The sequence below is a fragment of the Nicotiana tabacum genome, chromosome 24 (genome assembly GCF_000715075.1).
Source record: "Nicotiana tabacum cultivar K326 chromosome 24, ASM71507v2, whole genome shotgun sequence".
NCBI lineage: Eukaryota > Viridiplantae > Streptophyta > Magnoliopsida > Solanales > Solanaceae > Nicotiana > Nicotiana tabacum.
The window spans coordinates 6,620,426-6,640,302 of record NC_134103.1 but is presented as its reverse complement, the minus strand read 5'-3'; the positions used below and the strand labels follow the sequence as shown (position 1 = coordinate 6,640,302).

At 33.0% G+C, this 19,877-nt stretch overlaps 1 protein-coding gene across 1 annotated transcript; it reads left to right on the top strand.

The window, feature by feature from the left end:
• Positions 1–8,884: 8,884 nt before the first annotated feature.
• Positions 8,885–16,571, top strand: LOC107771561 (alpha-xylosidase 1). Its single transcript, XM_016590962.2, has 3 exons — positions 8,885–9,279; positions 9,362–10,053; positions 14,460–16,571. Exons 1-3 carry the CDS (start codon positions 9,056–9,058, stop codon positions 16,337–16,339), a joined length of 2,796 nt encoding a protein of 931 aa, XP_016446448.1. The 5' UTR covers positions 8,885–9,055; the 3' UTR covers positions 16,340–16,571.
• Positions 16,572–19,877: the final 3,306 nt, after the last annotated feature.

The window sequence follows — 19,877 nt, the reverse complement described above, 5'->3', positions numbered from 1 at the left end:
AGGATCGAAATCCTAGAAAAAGAAAATCGACAAATGATCAAAATGATATTATGAAGGGATCTCCTGAAGAGACCCAAGATCTGATTAGTTATGAGATTCCTGAAGAAATCAATAAACCCGAGACTCAAGTGAGCGAAGAACTTTTAATAAGTTCTATTGGTGATGGGATTAATTTAAATCGATCTGAAATAGTGGTGGATAATATTTTTGCATATAATGTTGCACTTAACATTATGCAAGATAATGAGGATTTTGAACCCCGATCTGTTGAAGAATGTCAACAAAGATCTGATTGGCCAAAATGGCAAGGGGCAATTCAATCAGAATTGAACGCACTTGCTAAAAGAGAGGTCTTTGGACCAGTAGTCCAAACACCTGCTGGTATAAAACCAGTTGGTCATAAATGGGTTTTTGTGCGAAAAAGGAATGAGCAAAATGAAGTTGAAAGATACAAGGCTCGCCTTGTCGCACAAGGATTCTCACAACGACCTGGAGTCAATTATGAAGAAATATATTCACCCGTTATGGATGCCATAACATTTCGATATCTCATCAATTTAGCCTTATGTGAAAGGCTTGAAATACATATGATGGATGTGGTTACAACTTATCTGTACGGGTCACTTGATAATGAGATTTACATGAAAATCCCTGAAGGATTTAAAATGCATGAAACATATTCAAAATCTCGCGAAATGTACTCAATCATATTACAAAGATCTTTGTACGGTTTAAAACAATCTGGGCGCATGTGGTATAATCGCCTCAGTGAATATTTGTTGAAAGAGGGTTACATAAATGATGTTATTTGTCCATGTATTTTTATAAAGAAAATGGCATTAGAATTTGTTATACTTGCTGTTTATGTTGATGACATAAATCTTGTTGGAACTCTAGAAGAGCTCCAAAAGGCAATTGAATATCTTAAGAAAGAATTTGAGATGAAAGATCTTGGAAAGACAAAACTTTGTCTTGGACTGCAAATTGAATATTTAGCAAATGGGATCTTTATGCATCAATCTGCCTATACAGAAAGGGTCTTAAAACGCTTTTACATGGACAAAGCGCACCCATTGAGTACACCAATGGTTGTTCGATCACTTGAAGTGAATAAGGACCCGTTCCGACCTCCAGAAGAGGATGAGGAACTCCTGGGTCCTGAAACACCCTATCTCAGTGCAATTGGTGCACTTATGTATCTTGCTAATGCTACAAGGCCTGACATAGCATTTTCTGTTAATTTACTAGCAAGATATAGCTCTTCTCCTACACGGAGACATTGGAACGGGATTAAGCATATATTGCGATATTTAAAGGGAACTCTTGATATGGGTTTGTTTTATGCTAACAAAGATAGTGCAGATCTTGTTGGTTATGCAGATGCAGGTTATTTATCTGATCCCCATAAAGCTAGATCTCAGATCGGGTACGTATTTACATGTGGAGGTACTATCATATCATGGAGCTCCACAAAACAACCTATTGTTGCTACTTCTTCAAATCATGCTGAAATAATAGCCATTCATGAAGCAAGTAGGGAATGCGTATGGTTGAGATCAATAATTCATTTTATTCGAGAAAAATGTGATTTGGAATGTGAGAAAAGACCCACAATTTTATACGAAGACAATGTTGCATGCATAGCCCAATTGAAGGGAGGATTTATAAAAGGAGATAGAACGAAGCACATTTCACCAAAATTATTCTACACACACGATCTTCAGAAAAATGGTGACATTGATGTGAAATAAATCCGTTCAAGTGACAATCCGGCAGATTTATTCACCAAATCTTTACCAACTTCAACTTTTGAGAAGATGGTATACAAGATTGGAATGCGGAGACTTAAATATTTGAAACAAGGTTTTCATCAGGGGGAGTAAAATACGCGATGTACTCTTTTTTCCTTATTAAGGTTTTTTTCCACAGGGTTTTTCTTATAAGGTTTTTAATGAGGCAGCTAGCAATGCGTATTACTAAATATGTGTACTCTTTTTCCTTCACTAGAATTTTTTCCCACGGGGTTTTTCCTAGTAAGGTTTTAACGAGGCACATTATCTTTTAATGAACATCCAAGGGGGAGTGTTATGAATATATTATATTATAGATGTTCATTAAGTACTCCGTTGTAAATAAGCTTCCTGAAGAAGTTTATCCATATGAGACTCCGCCATAAATATATTTATCTATTTAGTACTCTATTGGAAATAAGCCTCCTGAAGAAGCTTATCCTTTCGGTGCTCCGTTATGGATAAATATTACCCATGATAGAAGATTATCTATATCTGGCACAACAGTTTAGAGCAGCAGCTTACAAGCAGCTTGTAGTAGCAGCTTGTACAGCAGCTTGCAGTAGCAGCTTACACAGCAACTTCCTTTCTTCTATAAATAGAGGAGAATTCAGTTCATTATGTACAGAAGTTTGAAGTTTGAATAATATATCAGTTTCTCTCTATACTTGTCTTTACTTTACAGTCTTTATTTTATAACATAGATCCTTTTTGTACATCGGCGCACCATGTGGTTTTGCTCTTCTCTAATGAATATATATTAGAGAAAGCCAAACCCTAGCTTTTGTACAGACAAGCAGCACGTACGCAAACTTTTTTGTAAGCGATGTCGATATTTAAAAAAGTAAATAATGAACGAATATAACAGTAATGCTACATCTTAAAAAAAAGATTCAGATTATATCAATAAAACGCAATACATAAATTGAACTACCTATCTCGAACAAGGAAAACAAGCCATTTAACATAAAGACTCTAAATTTCATAGGCTAGGTTGGGGTGAAGCTAAGGTACATAAATTTTTTAATTTCTTTCTAAGTTAAAGATTAACCCTGTCTTCTACAAAAACATATCATCCACGCATGGAAAACCCTACTAAAGGCGTCCACAAGAGGCAACAAAATAAATGAAACTTTCAATAATTTTTTTTTTTTTAATTTATCACTTGCGTATCTCAATTTTCTGTTTAGTGTCAATTAAAATATTATTCATTATAGCAGGAATCACTTATAATTCATGGAAATAATTTTTTTATAAGATATGATATTTAAGACATGACAGAAGTTTGAATCACCGCCCCATTAGAGTCTGATTGAACTTTCAAGATAGCTACACTAATTAAGTTGAGAGTTTTAGTCAAAATAAAATATAGACTTGCAGTTGACAAAAATCGGAGCCAAAAATCCCAAGAAATGTGGAACCCTTTGGCCGTATCCTTCCTTCTAGTCAAAACGAAAAAAACAACAGAATAATTATTAACATATCCTGGAAAACTAGTGTTTCACGTGAAAACAAAGGAAAAAAACAAAAAGCAAATAGTTTTCTAAATTTGAAATAAGTCTATAATAATAAGCATAAACGAAAGAAATTTTAAGACATATATTTATTAAAATCAGTGGGGGACATAATGCCAATTAACTTATCATAAATTTAAAAGAGGATGAGACTATTCAGGCGGATTAATTTGAACAGAAAAGATTAGCTAAATGTGCAGGAAACTCGGTTGTAATATTCTAAAATATTGTGAAAGATTCGATATTATCTAAAAATAAAGATTTCACTATTTCATTTTTCTTGATTTTGCTTCAATAATTCTGCTAATACTAGTGGGTCTAGTTGGAATAAACCCCTCTACAAGCATTTGATTGCTTTGTCGATTATGTTACAGCCTGATTTGATTTTGACAAAATTTAAAGCACTCAATTTAGTTTCATAATAGAAAATCAAGAAGGAAATATAATACGATGGATTATATTTGCGGGAAAGGTTGGGAACTGACAGCATGACCACACTTACAAGGAACTTAATCTCGTAATTGTTTTTTTATAAAAAAAATTTACTATACCTAACTCCTCCTCATTAAATTTTTTACAAGAACTTATCTACCGATACATTAAAACACTAAGTGCATGTATTTTTCCACACATGATTTATCACTTAGCCATAATTAATTAATACTTATATAATTGCTTAATCTTAATTTATGACTTAATTATAATGAGTTGTATAGTCAGAGGTGGATCTAGTGCAATAGGTCCGTGTTCATGTGAATCCACTAATTGTTGCGTAGATTCTGCTTTTGTATTAAATTTTTTATTAATTTATAAGAATCTTTAGCTTGAAATTCGGTTTATTGGTCCGACCATTACTATTATATTAATTTGCGATCATATAGGAACCCATACACATGCACCAAAGATAAGTACTTTATTTTCAAGTAGTAACTTATCTAATAAGGGTGAGGCCTAATGCTCATTTCATGTTGGCTCAATATCTTCCATGCTTATCTTAAATATGAATCCTTGATTTCACGTGAATTTCTACAAAAGCTATTGCGTAAAATAGTGTTTAAAACCAAATTATATGTAACTTTTGTGGGCGTTTTCCCCCTTTTTCCTCTTTCTTTTGATGATACCTATTAACTACCAAGAAATAGGAAAGAGTAAATATCGCTAAAAGAGAATAACTAATCACAAGATAAGAAGGTCTTGTAAAGTACTTCAATTTTGCTAGTTAAGTTGCTTTTAGTAGTATATTGAATCAATTAATATGTATTGAACCTCCAATGGTAGAACTAAAATAAATAAATAAAAAGTGACTTCTCTTTAATTGATTAAATTTTTAAATAGGATGACTTAATATCGCAGCGCACAAGCATTTTTTGGTTTAATTCTTTACAGACCTGTCAACACTATACTTGGTTATCCTAACCGTTTATCTTTTATATAACGGAAAATGAGTCGTTGTAATAAGTTTTATACCTGAAAGTTCATACACATGTATTTGATTGGTTATATATAGAAAGGATTTAATAAGTTTGGAGAGAAATTGAGTCGTGTAATGAGTAAACAATTTGGGGTGGGTTTTAATTGGACCCGAATAATAAAATTGGGGGTTATTTTGTTCCTAAGCTGACACATGTCATTCGGTTTAAATTAGGGGTTTATCTATATCAAAGTATAACGGTAAGGACATAATTAAACGGATATTTAAACGGAAGAAATATTTAAACTATTTCAGACAGTATAGGGATACATTTGACCATTTTACGTTCATATAACGTGATTACACAATTTATAGAAGTAACACAAACAAACTTTTTAATAAGCTCGCCCATGAAATGTACCAATACAATCAAACTATAGTAAGAACTCTCTACTTTTTATAATAAATATTTCATTATAACATGCAAGTTTTTGTGGAACTAGTTTTTTATATTATATTTTACTTCTATGTTATGATAGTACACTCTATATAAAATTACCTTCCTATAATATCCATACTAAAATTATTTTATTATCTTTTATAACACAAACAAACAAGTTGAAAAAAAAAGAGTTATTCGGTATTTTTCATTAATAATAGTCAAATAAGATTTAAATAATAAATGCTTTTTTAAATATCACTATAAGAGATAATATAATATCATAACAAATGAGTTTTTTTATAGAGACTTTTGATTTGTTCAAAAGTCTAAAAGGACCATCTCTCTGTGCTCATTTAAATCGACTAGAAATCTCAAAACCTTAGTAATTAAATATTTTAGTTATTGGAAACGAAGTCTCCAAATTGAACGCACTGTCAATCTCAAGATCTCGACTCCTTTGTTCTATATTTCTTTTTTGTAAAGAAAATTTTAAAATAAATGATGGTTAAGTAATAAAGATAAGAGAATGAACAAATTTTGAAATTATCGAATTGTACCCACTTTTAAAGGAATGGATATACTTGCTAGCTAAATAAGTGGAGGAGATTAATGTATAGTTTATATTAGGAGTATACGAAATTGTCATTTACATATTTAGATTAACTTTTTCTTTGTCTCTTTTGACAATGTCGACTAGCTACCTAAATGAACATATCGATAAATCATATGCTTTTTGTAGTAAAACGTTGACCGCAACTAACCAATGCCTAATTTAATTTTATCTGCTAGTAAATTAAAAATGTATTTTACACGTTTAGTGTAATTTTATCGGTTACAGCATGTAGGGGTGTTTATATCGAACCGGAAAACCGTACCAAACCGAAAAATCAAACCAAACCGATTAAAAAACTTGACTAGGTTTGATTTGACTTGGTTTGGTATTGAATAAAAAAACCGAATCAAACCGACATATAAGTATATAAATTTTATATCTATTTTTAAGACTTTATATTGAATTTTATTTTTAAAAAATGTAAAAATATTTGGGATCCTCTCATGTGTTAACCTTGAAAGCGTACATTAACGAAAAATTAATTGTTAGACGAATAAGAAAATAACTATTATGTGTTACTAAAAATAAAATTCCCATTATAATATTTTGATGAATCATATATTTGTCAATTTTTTCAATATTTGCTAAATATATATTCACTTATCAAAACTTTATCCATAACTTTAACAAAGTAAGATCGAAATAATATTCATGTAATAGAAAAACCCGAAAAACCCGATAAAACCGAACCAATCTAACCCGATATAGTTGGTTTGGTTCGATTTTTATAAAACTGAACCAATTCGGTCCATGTACACCCCTAACATCATGTTAGTCACATTTTTTTTAGATCATACACCCGTAATTAGCCAAGACACTTAGTAGAGCCAAGTATTAAGGTACATAAATATTTTCACCCTGTTTGTGACGCCACCGACGAGTGCGAGTCAAGTAAGACTAGCAGACTTCTAGGTTGACAAGAATCTAAAAGAAGTGCACATATCACTTAAGCGAATCTCACATCGGAATGAGAGATAAAATTAAAGAACTTTATAAGTCACATCACAAATTCATATGGTGTGCGAATTTTTTGGTTTGATGATAGGGAAAATTCATAAGGTCTGTTTGCCCAAAACAGATAATGCGTGTGATGAACCTAGATCTTGAGACTGTTGCTATATAAATTAGGGCAAATTAAAACTTATCTAGCAAGGAGTTATTTTTAACATAAACTTTAAAATATAAAGGGTAACTGGGTATACAAAACATCTCGTGTTTACATAGAGTTCGGAAAAAATCGTACCCTAAGGGGGTGTAATGTAAGTTGCCTACGTTGATGCAAGTATCAATGATTGATTCCGACACATGCAATTAATTAATATTAGAAAAAAAATTAAAAAAATGAACAATAATTAGTATTACTAATTAAATCACCGCAGAATTGACTGGCATGTTTGATTGAATAGACGAATATCGTAATCCATGCTTGTATCCCGTGATTAATTAATGTGATTGGCACAAGTTATCAAGTAGATCATATTATTTACTATATCCTACTGTCTACCTCTGTTTACATGATTTGTATTAAATGCAAGATTGTGTTTTATCCATTGTTAATCAACATTTTTCTTTAAAAACAATAATTCTTGGGAAGCAATTTTTCTTACTATGACTGAGGAATAATTTCTAGAACAACTTGACGTAAAAACAAGATTGAACCACATCTCTGATTCTGTATTAAAATATTGATATTACAATTCCCTATATTTACACAAAGATGTGCCCACTGCCCATTTCTTCAGAGATCTCCTGTTTTGTTGAAACAGAGCATGATAGCATGGAAGGCCATTCATTTTCAGTATTTTTGGGCAGCCCGGTGCACTAAACTTACGCTATGCGCGAGGTTCGAAGAATGGTCGGATCATAAGATTTTATTGTACGTAGTATTACTCTATATTTTTGCAAGAGAATATTTTCTGATCACATGTGAGTAACTTTACCAGTTACGTCAAGACTCCCTTTCATTCATTTTAAGTATTGGAACTGTGAAACTGTTGATAGACACTTTCCTCTCTCTTTTCCCCTCTCAGTACGTACTACGAAGGGAAGGGGGAAGGGGGATTTGGTTTGGGGGAGGGTGTTAAAAGACTTATTTGGGGGGTGGGGGGGTGTGTTAAGAGACTTATTGGGTGGTATGCTTGATTAATTTGGATTTAAATACCACATAACACTTTTACAAGGAGTTTCTTCATTTTTTAGATTAATGACGAAACTAAAAAATTATACTATAAGAAAATTGAAAAAGAAATATACTAGAGTGTCAGACCTAAAATCTTAATTTATGATTTAAAATAATTTTTCTACACTATTTACTATTACAATAAATATTTTCTTATATCAAGGGATCCAACAATTAATAACCAAAAAATTTTGTTACTGGCCTATTTGCAGGTTACGATTTTTTGGCGAAGGAAATTTTATTGACTACCTTGCCTCCTTTTATCTTCATTCCCGATACCTCTAATTAACTATAGAAAATTTATATTCATCCACTATACTCTTTAATGGTAAATAACATATAACATGAGAGAAACGATCATATTCCCGCTACCTCAAACTCGAAATATCTAATTAATGGTGAATAATTCTTACATCCCACCATACTTCTTGAAAGAACAACAACAATAACAACGACAATAATATACTCAGTGTAATCCCACAATAAGGTATGAGACAATGAGGAATACATAGATTTTATCTTTATATTGTATTCTTTTCGTTCACTTTTATTTGTCCACTATAGACTTTGCACACAACTTAAGAAATACTAAATAAAGAGCATAATTTATCATGATACTCATATTAATTGATGTCTTAATGAATTTGGAATGAGTAATTAATACTAAGGGCAAAACAAAAAAAAATTATTTTTCTCTTGATATGAAAAAGTAAATAAGTAAAAATAAAAATTAATTTTTAGAATAGTGGACAAGTAAAATTAGACGGAGAGAGTATAAGAGACTATTTTCGATAGACGTTCGATGCGAACATCTTATTCTCATAACCTCAATTAACGCCAGTGATGGGATATAACAAAAGGAAAATTAAAAGGAATTTTTCAAAGAAGTGGGACCAAAGGAACATCATAAGTCACATGGGCAAAGAGAAGAGATTGTTAAGATGATATCAATCTTCTTTTCATTAACATACTCACATTTACTCTATTACTCTTCTCTTTCCTTTTGCCTATTATATAAATCCACAAAACCCCAAACAGTTACTCTTGCAAAGTGCCAAACTCAGGCTTCACACTCTTCATTCTTTCCCCCTTAGCTAGCAAAAACCATGAATTTTTTCTCTTCTTCCCCATTATTTCATTTCTTGCTATTCTTGACAATATGCATTTCTTGTGTAAATTTAGTGTACACAACTCCAGTCAAGATTGGCAAAGGCTATAGATTAATAGCCATTGAAGAATCACCAGATGGTGGACTCATTGGTCACCTCAAAGTCAAGAAAAAGAACAATATTTATGGCCCTGATATTCCTCATCTGCAGCTCTATGTCAAGTAAGTATTCAAACACTTCCCATTCTTCTCATTCTGTTCTAAAAATTGAATCTTTATGTTAAATTTGTGATTATTATTACAGGCATGAGACAGATAATCGATTGAGGATTCAAATAACAGATGCAGAGAAGGAAAGATGGGAAGTTCCATACAATTTATTACCAAGGGAAAAGGCCCCATTATTGAAACAAACAATTGGTGTTTCAAGAAAGAATAATCCATTTCCATTAGGAGCCTCAGAATATTCAGGGAATGAGTTAATTTTCAGCTTTACCACTGACCCTTTTGGTTTTTCTGTGAAAAGAAAATCAAATGGAGAAACCCTTTTCAATTCAAGTTCAGATGATTCAGACCCATATAATAATTTGGTATTTAAAGACCAATATCTTGAAATATCAACAAAATTACCCAAAGATGCTTCTTTATATGGTTTAGGTGAAAATACACAACCCCATGGTATTAAAATTTACCCAAATGACCCTTACACTTTATACACAACTGACCAATCAGCAATTAATTTGAACATGGATTTGTATGGTTCACATCCAATGTATATGGATTTGAGGAATTTGAATGGTGAAGGTTATGCACATGCAGTTTTATTGCTAAATAGCAATGGAATGGATGTGTTTTACAGAGGGAATTCATTGACATATAAAGTGATAGGGGGTATTTTGGACTTTTACTTCTTTGCTGGTCCCACACCTCTTGCTGTTGTTGATCAATATACTGAATTTATAGGCAGGCCTGCTCCTATGCCCTATTGGTCTCTTGGTAAGTTTTCTTATAAATTCTTGTCTTATCTTTTTCACTTCATTTAATGGCATTAATTGTGATATTTGTTGATATTTAGTTTTTGGTTGGTATGGTTTCAACTAAGTTAGTATATTGTATTAGTAGGGGCCTGGATATACGCTGATAAAGCTGATTGCTCGTTGAAAGAAAACCAAAGTCGTGCATGCTTTAAAGATTGGGATTTTTACACAAATAGCCCGTCATATTCATTGTTTACTTTTTCTAGCCATATACATATTTTATACATTGATGATACATAATTATATATATATAATACATAAATTATACATATATTATACCTTCACCGGCTATTTTTAGTTTAAGCAGTTTGGTGGGCGGCTATTTGGGTTAATTCTTCTTAAAGATTCCCATGAAAATAGCATGAGTTAGAGCTACTAGGACTCATACAATTCAGATCTTGTAAATGTGGTATATATAATATTCATTGAAAATTCATACATTATAGGTCGATCAACTTAATCTGAAAACGTGAAAAAATATACACTTTTTTTGGGCACATAACTTAAACTCACATAACATAGCCTGTTGTAAAGTGGCTTAATGTGAAACTAATTCTTCATTAACCATTTTGGTTATAAAGCTAATAGACATGTTGGACAGAATTATCTCATATCTTGTGTTGATGTAGATAGGAGATAATAAATATTTTAGGGAAACGTAGACAAATGTCCAAATAAGTCTAACTTATTGACCTCCCTCTAGTCATTAGTCATACACTTACACAAGCACATATAAAAATTGAAAAACCCAAATAAATAAAGTTCTTTCTCTCAAAGAATCACATGCAAAAATCTCCTTTTATATTTTTAAACGTGATTAGCAACATTAGATGCAAGACGCAAAGGAAATTTCATGGATGAGGTAGCAAATAAGGTGATGAAATACAAAAAAAAAAATATAATATTCCAAAAATCTTAGCGAAAAAGTTAATGGGTATAATTGAAATTCATTGAAAACATATAGATAAGTCAATATACAAAATTTGAGGAAGATTGGAGTTGATTTAGACTGGTTTTGTTTCGAAATTCGTAATTAAATCGAGTTCAAAAAAGTTTTCTGCGACACATGTATCAAACATGTATCACGCATGTATCTCATACACAGGTGTACATGTGATACACAATTGATGCAAATATGATACATATGTGATACACAAATGATACACATATTATTATTTTTATGTTCAGTTTTTACTTTGAATTCTCAATTCAAACCATCTCAAAACTTTACCAAATCATCCCAAAACTGAGATTCAAGCTCTTTATGATGTACCCAATCTATTCTAATAACACTCACTCAAAAGAAAGCAAAAATTTGACTTTTTTTTGCTACAAATAATTAATTGGCTAATATTATTAATATTTTATGAATTGACTAATTTTGATAATGAGCTACTTAAAAATGGAGATAGTCAGTAGTTTCCCCATATTTTATGAAAATAGTTAAGATAAGACTCGAATACTTCGATTATAAAGAAAAAAGACAATAGACATGTGGGGGTTCGAGGATAAGTCCACCTCTTTGGTTGTAGCTTACATTTGAGGTTGGGAAGTTAGAATCCCGTGACTTGTCTTTTAATAATAGTATGTATTTATTTTGGCGGTACATACGTTAGGAGATTTGTACAAGGGACAAAATTAGGATAGCAATTGTTACATTGTGGACCATCTCAATAATTGATAAATTAGCGAAGAATTCTTTTTTCATAAAAAAAAAAAATTCACTCACACTCAATTTAGGTATGAAAAAAGTGTATATTATATATTTATTGATTTAATATAAATTTAAATATGAATAAGTATTTCTGACTCTTTTAATGGTCACATCTTTTTCTCAATTCGGACATGGAAGTTTTTAAGTAGTTAATACATGTGACACTTTTACTAGGAGGATGGTAAGTTATTTTATTTTTCTTTATATCATATTTTTACTTTTATTATATATTTAAAACCCTAGGATATGCCAATTAATTACAACTGATGGAATTTTCTTGGAGGATAAGAGAAAAAAAGATATGATTTTTAATAATCACACTTGAAAATGATTGCCACTATCAAATGATTGAGTAGATAAACAAATCTTGTATAATGTTGACTATTATCTTTTACTTAAAAACTTTCTGGCTTTATTTGGCTAATCATCATTATACGCATCATTAGATAGAAGATTTTGCTTGATCTTTACAGGTAAGTACCTTAAATTACTAAAGGATTTTTGGTCTACGTTCATACTCTAATAGGGCAAGATGGTAGGTATTGATTAAAATGTGTCATGAATTATTTGTACTATTGTATCAAATGAAATTACTGATATTTATTAGTTGGTGGACTGGTCCAGTAGTACTGATTTCTTTGTCATCACTGCTATTTTCCTTTTTAATCTCTTTATCTCTGAAAAGTTGAAATCACTTTTTTGACTACTAAAAAAAATCTTTGATTCTCTCGCACTCTTTTTTAATTGAAAAATAGCTAACAATTTCAAAATTAATTAAAATTTAGTAATTTTTCATCTAAAGATAAATTTAAACGAAAATAATATTCGAAACCCGAAAAATATTCCAGCATAATATACTGGAATTCGAATTTTTTATATGTGAACTTCCAAAATAATATACTGGAGTTCCAGCATAATATGCTGGAAGTTCATACACATGTGCTTCAATCTCCAGTATATTATGCTGGAAGTTCATACACATGTGCACCAATCTCCAGTATATTATGCTAGAACTTTTCGTGTTGCAGCAAAATAGTGGTTATTTTTCAAATTCCTGACTATTTTTCAATTATCAGTCCGAAAACTGACTAGCCAGTGTTATTTTTACTTATTTTTCTCATCGAAAAAGGCCCACAGAAAAAGGATACACCAAAACTTCACATTTATAGCGTTTTTGCTTTAGGGGGCCTCTTTTGGGGATACTTTTAATATTTTGTCCCCATTAGTTCAGTGTTCTAAATATATCTGGAAAAAAAATAAAAAATTGTTGAACTATTTTCAAGTGCCAAATTTATTCCCCTAGGCTATTGTAGGAATTTAGATTACATATTGATATTGTTAGTGTAGTTTAACATGTAATAGTAGGTTAATCACCTACAGCTAATGGGGATATAATTTAAAAAGTAACCTAAAAATCATACGGTGCCTATAATCATTAGTATTTTAATTTTATGTTATATATATGTCGTTAGTGCAGTCTAACATGTAATAGTAAGTTAGTTACTATGCAAAATTTTTACATTGTCACTTGTCAGTGCAGTCTAACATGTAATACTAGGTTAGTTATTGTTTTTACCCGATTACTAATCAACTTGTTCACAAGAGATTTACTTGTAATTACTTTATAATTAACTTAATTGCCATGTTGTGTAGACTCTGAAAATGATACTATGTGTTTTAAATCCTCCATAAATTCACTATTTTAGAGGGTTCTACACACACCTAGCTATATTTTTAAAAAGTTCGAGCAACATTTAGTAAATATTTAAGTAAAATTTAAAACAATAGTCTCCTCCATTAGCTGGTCCTGGCAGAAAACAAAAACTGTCAAGAAAAAGCAGATTTAGATCATTGGGTGATGCTGTAGTGGTAGTAGGTGTAATCTTCCCTACATATGTGTAAATTTGAGCAATCACATCAAATTTTAATCACAAAACTAAACTTTAACTTTTTTTAATTAAGGTCCCTTTGATAGAAACCTTAAATTAGCATTACGGTTGGTAGATGTACAAACAAGTTGAAACTCAATAATGCATATTTGATTTAACATAAAGTGTCATTTGGACGTATGACTTGATCTGTTGTGCTGCTGTTGGACAAGTGTTGGTTTTTTGTTAATCATAGCCGAACTGTAGTTTTCAAGTGTTTTCTTGTCATGCAAATGGTTCAAAACCATTAATTATAATCGGACTTGATAAAATTCTAGACATTTAACTAAAAGGTTCTTGAAAATATATCAAAATATGTGGTTTCCATCTCATGGTTGAATAAGGGAATTTAAGATGACGAGTTACTCGATACCTGCTGCTGGTGGGAGGTAGCAGGTACGTAGAAAAAATAGTCGATGTGTGCGACCGGACATAATTGTTTGTGACACCCTACAGAATCTCACATCGACAAAACACGGGAGAGATGCTGGATATATAAGTAAACAAATCTTAGATCCTAATGATGCGTTTTAAAGCAGTGCGGCCCGTGGCACAGAGCGAACAATATCACTAGTGGATTGAGTTGTTACATCCTGGGGGGGGGGGGGGGAAAACTTTCAAAACATACTAAATTACTGCTAAAATTGGATTGTACTACTATGGTGTTAAAATAAATTTGTATTCAAGATTCATGGCCTAATTCAATATTTCCTCTTGCTACAGGTTTCCATCAATGCAGGTGGGGATACCACAATTTATCTGTAATTGAAGATGTTATTGCCAATTACAAGAAAGCAAAGATTCCTCTTGATGTGATTTGGAATGATGATGATCACATGGATGGGAAGAAGGATTTCACTCTCAACCCTGTCAACTACCCTGGCCCAAAGTTAAGGGCATTCTTGGAAAAAATCCACGCCGAAGGCATGCATTATATTGTGATTAATGATCCTGGAATTGGAGTTAACAAAAGTTATGGTGTTTATCAAAGAGGTATTGCCAATGATGTTTTCATCAAATATCAAGGCAAGCCATTTTTAGCACAAGTCTGGCCTGGTGCCGTTCATTTCCCTGACTTCCTCAACCCTAAAACGGTTGAGTGGTGGGGTGATGAAATTCGACGATTCCATGAACTTGCTCCTATTGATGGCCTTTGGATTGATATGAATGAAGTTTCCAACTTCTGCACTGGTTTGTGCACTATCCCGGAGGGAAGGATATGTCCTAATGGCACAGGTCCGGGTTGGATTTGTTGCCTAGATTGCAAGAATGTAACGAGCACAAAGTGGGATGATCCGCCTTATAAGATAAACGCTTCTGGAATTCAAGCTCCAATAGGTTACAAAACTATTGCCACTAGCGCAACACATTACAATGGAGTTAGGGAATATGATGCTCATAGTCTTTATGGTTTCTCTGAGACTATTGCAACTCACAAGGGTCTTCAAGCGTTAGAGGGCAAACGTCCGTTCATATTGTCTCGTGCTACGTTTGTTGGCTCGGGCCATTATGCTGCACATTGGACAGGGGATAACAAAGGAACTTGGGAAGATTTGAGGTATTCAATCTCTACAGTCTTGAATTTTGGTATATTTGGTGTTCCAATGGTTGGTTCGGACATATGTGGATTTTATCCGGCGCCTACTGAGGAGCTATGCAACCGTTGGATTGAAGTTGGCGCGTTCTATCCCTTCTCAAGGGATCACGCGAATTACTACTCGCCAAGACAGGAACTTTACCAATGGAAAAGTGTGGCTGAATCTGCTCGTAACGCTTTAGGAATGAGATATAAATTGCTACCATATTTCTACACCTTGAACTATGAGGCACACACTACTGGTGCACCAATTGCTCGGCCACTGTTCTTCTCTTTCCCGAACATCCCAAAGCTTTACGAGTTGAGTACTCAATTCTTGATTGGAAGCAGTGTCATGGTTTCTCCGGTGCTAGAACAAGGTAAAACTGAGGTGAAAGCGCTGTTTCCTCCGGGCACTTGGTATAGTTTATTCGATATGACACAGGCCGTTGTGACAAAAGAACCACACTACCTCACACTTGATGCACCATTGCATGCAGTCAACGTGCATTTGTACCAAAACGCCATAATACCAATGCAGCGCGGTGGGATGTTAACAAAAGAAGCAAGAATGACACCTTTTACTATCGTCGTAGCCTTCCCATTAGGAGCATCCGAAGGGGAAGCTAAGGGAAAGCTTTTCCTCGACGAGGATGAGCTTCCAGAGATGAAGCTAGGAAATGGACAGTCAACATATATCGACTTCTATGCAAAAACCAGCAATGGAACAGTGAAGATTTGGTCTGAAGTTCAAGAGAGCAAATACGCGATGGATAAAGGTTGGTCTATTGAGAAGGTTACAGTGTTAGGTTTGGACCGAATTGGAGGTGCATTTGAAATTCTAGTGGATGGAACTCAAGTTACAGATACTTCGAACGTGCAGTTTACTACTGAAGAACACAAGTATATTGACAAACTCGAGGAGGGAGGCGATAAGAGGAAGAGTATGATGCTAGATATACAAGGACTAGAATTACCAGTTGGGAAAAACTTTGTTATGTCCTGGAAAATGGGGATTTCACCTTGAGAATAACTTTAGTTTCTATATATTTGTGTGGATATATTGCCTATGTTATATTTATTTAAGTAGTGATATGGTTCTTGAATGAAAAGGAGATTGAGTTTAAAATGAGCTCTTCCTTTTTCATACAAATAGGCAAACAGATTCAAGTGTATTATTAATTTATGTTTCTGTAATAGTTACTTCTTTCTGTTGTTGACAGATCCAATCAAAGTGTTTTAGCAATGTTTGTGTAAAAGCCTTTGGAATGTCATAGCTGCTTCTTGGTCTCTTTTAAGGGTGAAAATGATCCTTTGCAAATAGGTTGAAAACAAGTTTTTTTTTTTTTTTGTATTTATTAAAATGGTAAGACCTATTGAACTTTGACCAATTGTTCGATAGGTACAATTTAAGCATGGATCAGGTGATCAAAAAGACGAACAAGTTTAAGTGGTCGCATATGTATTCCGCCTATTTAAATTGTTGAATCCCCTGACATATGGCGAGCTATGAGTGTAGTCTCAAGCGCGCTCATTAGGTTTGAAGTTCGAATTTGAGGTGTGGAATTCTTGCCTTTCTTTAAGATCTCTTATTAGAATTCATGGAACAATATTTTTGCATCCATCGAACTCACTGTGATGTTGCATACATTTGGAGTCCATCATCGGCGGAGCTAGAGTGCCGAGAGTAGGTTCGGCCGAACCTTGTAGTTTTGGTTCGAACTCTATATTTGTATTAAAAAATTTCATTAAATATGTATAAATCATTAATTTAGAACTCATTAACTTAAAACGATTAAAATTTCGGACTCATAAGCTTGAATTCTTGGCTCCCCTTCTAGAGTCCATTGATTGTAATTCTAGATGAGCCTCTTCTGCATCAACTAGCAAATTAGTTCCTAAGTTTGTTCATTGGTTTGACGAAAAGTTTGAAAAGAAGTAAAAGTATATGCAGCAAAAGTCTACCTCTGTGCTGGGCTCATTCAAGTATGATAAACAAATAAGATGAACTCAATTTTTGGCCAATTTCATTTCACAGCCCAAAAACTGTCTGTTGATATGATAGCCCAGTTGGTTTCTCGAAGATTGTGAAATGAAATATAGGAAATTACTCCTAATGATCTTGAAAATGGATGGTTTTGATTTTTTTTACCCCGCTTGTCCTATGAGCAAACATTTAAGGTAAAAATAAGTGTTGTCTTTGGGGCTAGCAAGAAGCAACACTTTTTAAACTTGAAGTAATGCCCATGAGGTAGGTGCAATTAAAAAATTAAAGTGACACCGAAGTATCCTATTTGTGCAAAACTAAATAGTGATTTCGAGAATCTATTTAAAGTTGAATGTTAAATCTTGGCCAACTATTTTTGGACTACAACTTTGCAAAGTTGAATATAGATCATCTAGTTGCAAAGTATGTATGTGAATTGTTATTTATGTGTAATTCCCTCAAATATATAGCGCACTAACATCTACAGGCCCAATGTTGGAAGGGGAACTGGATTGGATCGTCTCATCAATATGGATTCAATTGCTTCCACTTGGATTGAGCCCAATATCATACATTTACGTAAAAATAGCACGGGCTAGCTAGTTTTTGGACTGATAATTGAAAAATAGACAGCATTTGTAAAGTCATTGAAAAATAGCCACTATTTTGCTGCAACATGGACCGGTCCAACATAATATACTGGAGATTAGTGGACCTGTGTATGAACTTCCAGCATATTATGCTGGAACTCCGACACACAGGAAGTTCCAGCATAATATACTGGAGATTGGAGCACATGTGTATGAACTTAGAAAAAGGGTAAATTCCTAGATATCCTTTGAAACTTGGCATTATTTATCAATTAGACACTTCAACATAGATATGAATGCAAAAAAACTCATTTTAATCTTAAAAATTTTAAACGAAATATTAATGTAACATTTTTTTTCCTTTTCTTTTACTTCCGTTTTCGTTCTTTTATTCTCCCCTTAATGATACTGCATTTACTGGGATTGCGTGATTCTTATTTAATGACGTAGCATGGCGGCTTAGGAAAACATAATTAGCTTAGTGGACTAAACTAATCATTCTTCCCTATAATTGTTTGTACAATTTGACAAATCAAAAGGAAAAACACATTACGATATGGGTCCAATAAGAAAACACGTGTCAATTATCAAATGACAACAAGACAAGGATGACCACATAGTGGGCCCATTCACACATGAAGAATGCATTAGGATTATTTTAGGTCCATCTTTCACTCCTTCTAAAACTTAAAACCATATCATTTTAGGAGATTTTTATTTATTTGGCCCCAGGAATTAATGATTTCACGCGTTTGAACCCTTCCAGTGTCTCTTTCATACCATTTTAGGATGGAGATTTTTATACTCGTAGAAAATATAAATAATTTCAAAGTAATTTTTTTTTTGGTAACTAACTATTTATATTATCACTCAAAAAGATATTTACACTCCGAGAATAAAAAACAAGCAGTTTGGACATTAAGTCTCAAACTTGCTGGACATCGATGCCAACACTCTACTACTCTACAAACAACCTCTATGGATAAAAATTTAGAAACGACATGTGTCTATCTAGCCTATGCATTCTACTTGCTCTTTGATGTATCTCTCTTATCCAGCTAAAGTCATCCGATATATCTCTTGATTTGCAGTTTTCCTTCTTGCATATTCCATTGCCCATGTGACTTCATGCTACCAATTACTAGCATTCCTAATGATGCCTTGTCATTTCAACAGTTTGGACCATACTTGATTTGTATATTCACACTCGAATAATAGGTGATCAATATCTTCATTTCCTTCAAGCATAAGACACAGTTCATGTCATCTAAATTAGCTCAGCAAGCAATTATTTCTTTTGTTTGGAATCTCATATGTAATGCCAAGAACTGAATAAATAACCACTTAGGTAATCCAGCATTGTTACATATCAATCTTCTCTATGGTATTTTTGAAAAATCTCCATGAATAAGCCCATACACCTTCTTGGTTGAATAGTTGTTTATAACTTCTACTTCATCTTCAGTTAGCCCTATTTGATCAAACAGTACTCTTGTTTTGAGAATTTTCTGCATCATCCATAAAACCTGAGTAGCTTTTATTTTTCACACTGTGCCTTTTTTTATATAGTAAGAATGAATCCATTTGACCCATAAGTTGTCTTTTTTCTGCAAACATTCCACAATAATTTTTCAATAGCAGCTAAGTTTCACGCATAGATATCCAGGATATTGAGGCCCCCTGCAGCCCTAGGAAGGCAAAGTCTATCTCATGCGTTAAGTGTCTTCCTTGATATTTCAATTCCACCGGTCCATAGGAAACTCCTACATATAGCCTCCACCAGTTGGATCACTTTTTTTGGTAGAACAAACACCTTCGACCAACATACTTGTATAGAGAAAAGCACTGACTTTATAAGTTGTAGTCTGCCTGCGTATGATAAGTATCTTGTAGTCCATGACTTGATTATGCCCAATATATTATCAATAAGAGGCTTGCACCTAATGATTGATAGTCTTTTAGTACTCAGAGAAATCCCTAGGTATCTA